The sequence below is a fragment of the Arachis stenosperma genome, chromosome 1, assembly GCF_014773155.1.
Source record: "Arachis stenosperma cultivar V10309 chromosome 1, arast.V10309.gnm1.PFL2, whole genome shotgun sequence".
NCBI classification, from domain to species: domain Eukaryota; kingdom Viridiplantae; phylum Streptophyta; class Magnoliopsida; order Fabales; family Fabaceae; genus Arachis; species Arachis stenosperma.
In genome coordinates, this window is record NC_080377.1 from 109,033,950 (window position 1) to 109,038,084 (window position 4,135).

The window sequence follows — 4,135 nt, forward strand, 5'->3', positions numbered from 1 at the left end:
TGACACTAACAAGTTATTCTAACAAGATACTTTCTGCATTGCTTTTCTTACTTGTACTATGTTGGTTGTATGACAGGGAGAAGAAGCGGAGCTTCAACTTCCTTTGATTCTGAACCTGAGAGAACCTTCTTAAGATTAAGAAGGGAGGCAAAAGAAAAACGTGTAGTGGGTGCTGAAGAAGAAGAGGAACACTTTGAAGAATACTTTGAAACAACCATGGAAGACCATCGTGAGGAAGAGGTGCACAACCATGGTGGAGGAGATAGAGCAAATCCTGGTGGGGAAGATAGAAGAGTCTTAGGCTCTTACATTAACCCAAACCCAGGGAACTGTGGAAGTAGCATCCAAAAACCAACCATCCATGCCAACAACTTTGAACTAAAGCCATAGCTCATCACTCTCGTTCAAAACAATTGCTCGTTCGGAAGAGGTGTTCAAGAAGACCCCAACCAACACTTAAACACATTCCTGAGAATATGTGACACAGTGAAGTCCAATGGCGTTTAACCAGACGTCTATAGACTATTGTTGTTCCCATTCTCTCTCAGAGACAAGGCAACCAAGTGGTTGGAGTCTTTTCCAAAGGATAGCTTGACAACTTGGGATGATGTTATGAACAGATTCTTGGCAAGATTTTACCCTCCTCAACGAGTCAATCGGCTGAGAGCTGAGGTCCAAACTTTCAGGCAACAAGATGGTGAGACTCTATATGAAGCATGGGAGAGGTTTAAAGACCTAACAAGGAGATGTCCATCTGATATGTTCAATGAATGGGTGCAGCTGCACATCTTCTATGAAGGACTGTCATATGAATTTAAGAAGGCCGTAGACCATTCATCCGGAGGTTCTTTGAACAAGAAGAAGACCATCGAGGAAGCCATAGATGTCATTGAAACTGTAGCTGAGAATGACTACTTCTATGCTTCCGAAAGAGGGAACACTAGAGGGGTAATAGAGCTGAACAATGTAGATGCTCTGCTTGCTCAAAACAAGCTCATCACCAAGCAGCTAGCTGACCTCACCAAGAAGATGGAGAGAAGTCAAGTGGCAGCAATCACCACTTCAACTCAAGAGGAAGCAAGTGAAGAGGAAGAAGGCACTCAGGAGCAAGCCAACTACATTGAGAATTCACCTAGATACAACCATGATCCATACTCTAAGACCTACAACCCTGAATGGAGGAATCACCCAAACTTTGGGTGGGGGAATCAACAAGACCAAGGCCAAGATCAGAGACGTCACAACCCCAACAACACAGCTCCCCAACAATTCACACAGAGGACATACCAACAAAACCACAGCAATACATCTCACTCTTCTACCTCTACCCCCAACATACCATCATTTGATGACAGAATCTCTAAGATTGAAACCTTACTTGAAAGCATATGCAAAGACATTCAAGACAATAAGGTGTTCAAAGAGGAGGTGAGAGCCAGTATGAAGAATCGGGGGGAAGCAATCAAGAAGCTGGAATTCCAAGTGGGATATTTGTCTGAGAAGATGCCCAGACCCACTGATAGCTTCCCAAGTGACACGGAGAAGAATCCGAGAGGTGAAGCGAAGAAAGTAAGATGGGAAGACTGCAATATGGTCACTACAAATGACAAGGAGACTGAAGACAAGCCAAGCAAGCTGTCAGAACAACCTGAACATACCTTAGTAGAGAAGGAGAAGAAAGACCAACAAGAACCAGAAATCTCACAACAGGAGCTGCTGAGACTATATGCACCATTTCCTCAACTACTAAAGGGTGCTGTGGGAAAGAGAATGTACTCAAGGTTCTTAGACTCATTTGCATCTTTGAATGTGAACATACCATTCATCAAGGTCATTCAGCAAATGCCAGTATTCATCAAGTATATGAAGGAACTACTTCCCAGGAAGAGCTCACTCAAGGGGGGCCAGACTATAGTGATGAACAAGGATTGCAGCACCCTCATTCAAATACAATTGCTTGCGAAAAGAAAAGACCCAGGGAGTTTTCATGTCCCTTGTGCTATAGGGGAAACAAATTTTGATAGAGCACTTTGCGATTTGGGAGCAAGCATCAACTTAATACCCCTATCCCTGGTAAAAAGGCTGCAGATCAATGAGATACTACCTACAGATGTAGTCATAAGGCTGGCTGACAAGACTCAAAAGCAAGCAGTAGGAGTGGTGGAAAATATGTTGCTCAAAGTTGAAAAATACTTTCTCCCAACAGACTTTGTCATCCTGGACATGGAAGAGAGTCACCTGCACCCAATCATATTGGGGAGACCATTTCTAGCTACTGCTAGAGCACTCATAGATGTGGAGAAAGGAGAGCTAATATTAAGGATCCATGATGAACAACTGAGCTTCAGTGTTTTCGAACTCTCACTGGAAAAAGATGAAGAGGACAAAGAATCGAGCAAAGTGCATCATGAGATACTAAAGGAAGAAGCAAGCACTGAAGCACAACCAGCTCATCCTGAGATTCACTGGGTTGATGGACAAGGCCAGCAGCAAGTGCCACAGGTCAAGGAAAAATTGGAGGAACCTAAGCCACCAGAAGTTTGTGAGGACATTAACAAAAGCTCATCAAAGAAGGAGGCCACCAGGAGTAAGAAAACAGCACCAGGGGCAAAGAAGAAGGTACCAAGGGGGTGGCGGAACAAGAAGATTCCTACGGAAGATTTCTCTCCAGGGGATAAAGTAATCTCAGCCTACTTCACAGATATCCCCTCTAATCTCCCCACTGTACCATCTTAGCTACCTAAGGTCTTCACCATCAACAGAGTTCTCTCCTTGGAGCATGTAGAGATCATTGATACAACCAACGGATACAAGTCCACTGCCAGAGGAGAAGACTTCAAGCATTACCAACCACCATAATAAGGGGGTAACGTCAAGCTAGTGACGCTAAAGAAGTGCTTCATGGGAGGCAACCCATGTTTACATGCTTTCAGAAGTAGTGAATAAATCAATATTCATGAATTCCAACCAAAACTTGACGAACACGTGTGAAATTTTTATATGCAGAATATAGTAAAGAACAAGTTTGGTGTTCAAAGCATTATTCTTAAAACTTTGAACACAACTTTTCATCACAGTGCTCCAAACTAAGTTTGGTGTCACCCTATGGTGCCACCAATGTGCATATAAAGATACACAGCTAGTTAGTTAGTTGAAATTCATAAATAAACAATCAAATCTTCCTCCCCTTTCATTAATGTTAGCCGTAAGGTTCTTATGTTATTTTAATATCTTTTGTTACTTTTCTCATTTTATCTTTATAGGGAAGGAACAGGAGCATTGATGAGGATTGATTAGACAATTTAATGGGGGAGGCTCGGCCACTTCGTGGAGAGAACTTTACACTTGTCCCAAAAAGGAAGGCATGGAAAATGTTGCCATGCAACATTGGAAGAAGAAGAATCTTGAAGACCGAACCAACATTCCCCATCAAGTGATGATCCTTGTCCTCTCTTCGTATGCAACCCCGTTCGTCCATCAAGGAAACATTCGTGCGATCCACACCCTTCATGCACTCATGATTTCTCCTATATAAGTGAACCTTAGTGCACGCTCACCCCTTACATTCAAACCCCCACTCTCTACACTTCTGTTGGCACACTAAACCCTTCATCACGCATTGTTTTAACCAACCCACTCTTTATCTATCCGAAGCCTCAACCCACCTCAAAACAACAACTCAATTCATGGCATCATCAAGCTCAAAGAGGCAAAAGAGAAAGGAACCTATGGAGAGTGTTCCCTTTGACGAGAAGAGATTCAAAACTGCCTTTCATGAACGAGAATTTGAGCGGATAAGGGCCAGAAAGATATTGCCGGAGTTAATCTTCCAAATCAATGCCAATGAATCACCACAGATTTTGAGGAAAATCGAACAGAGAGGGTGGCAATTGCTCACCAGTCCAGAGGGTAAGATCAATGGCAACCTCATCAAAGAGTTTTATGCAAATGTAGTTAGAGAGGAGAAGACCAAAGCCCCAACTTACAAAAGCTATGTGAGAGGAAGGGAGGTCGACTTCAGCCCAAGTGCTATAGTAAGAGCTCTTCAATTGAAATTCCCTCATTTTGACGAAGAGAGTTATCAGTCAAGGATAAGTAGAAGCCCTGATAAGGATGAGCTCTCAGAGATAGCGTC

General features: G+C 43.0%; 1 protein-coding gene across 1 annotated transcript; it reads left to right on the top strand.

Moving 5' to 3' along the window:
- Positions 1-1,440: 1,440 nt before the first annotated feature.
- Positions 1,441-2,736, top strand: LOC130983418 (uncharacterized). Its single transcript, XM_057907544.1, has one exon. The coding sequence runs from the start codon at positions 1,441-1,443 to the stop codon at positions 2,734-2,736; it is 1,296 nt and encodes a 431-aa protein (XP_057763527.1).
- The last annotated feature ends 1,399 nt before the right edge of the window (positions 2,737-4,135 follow it).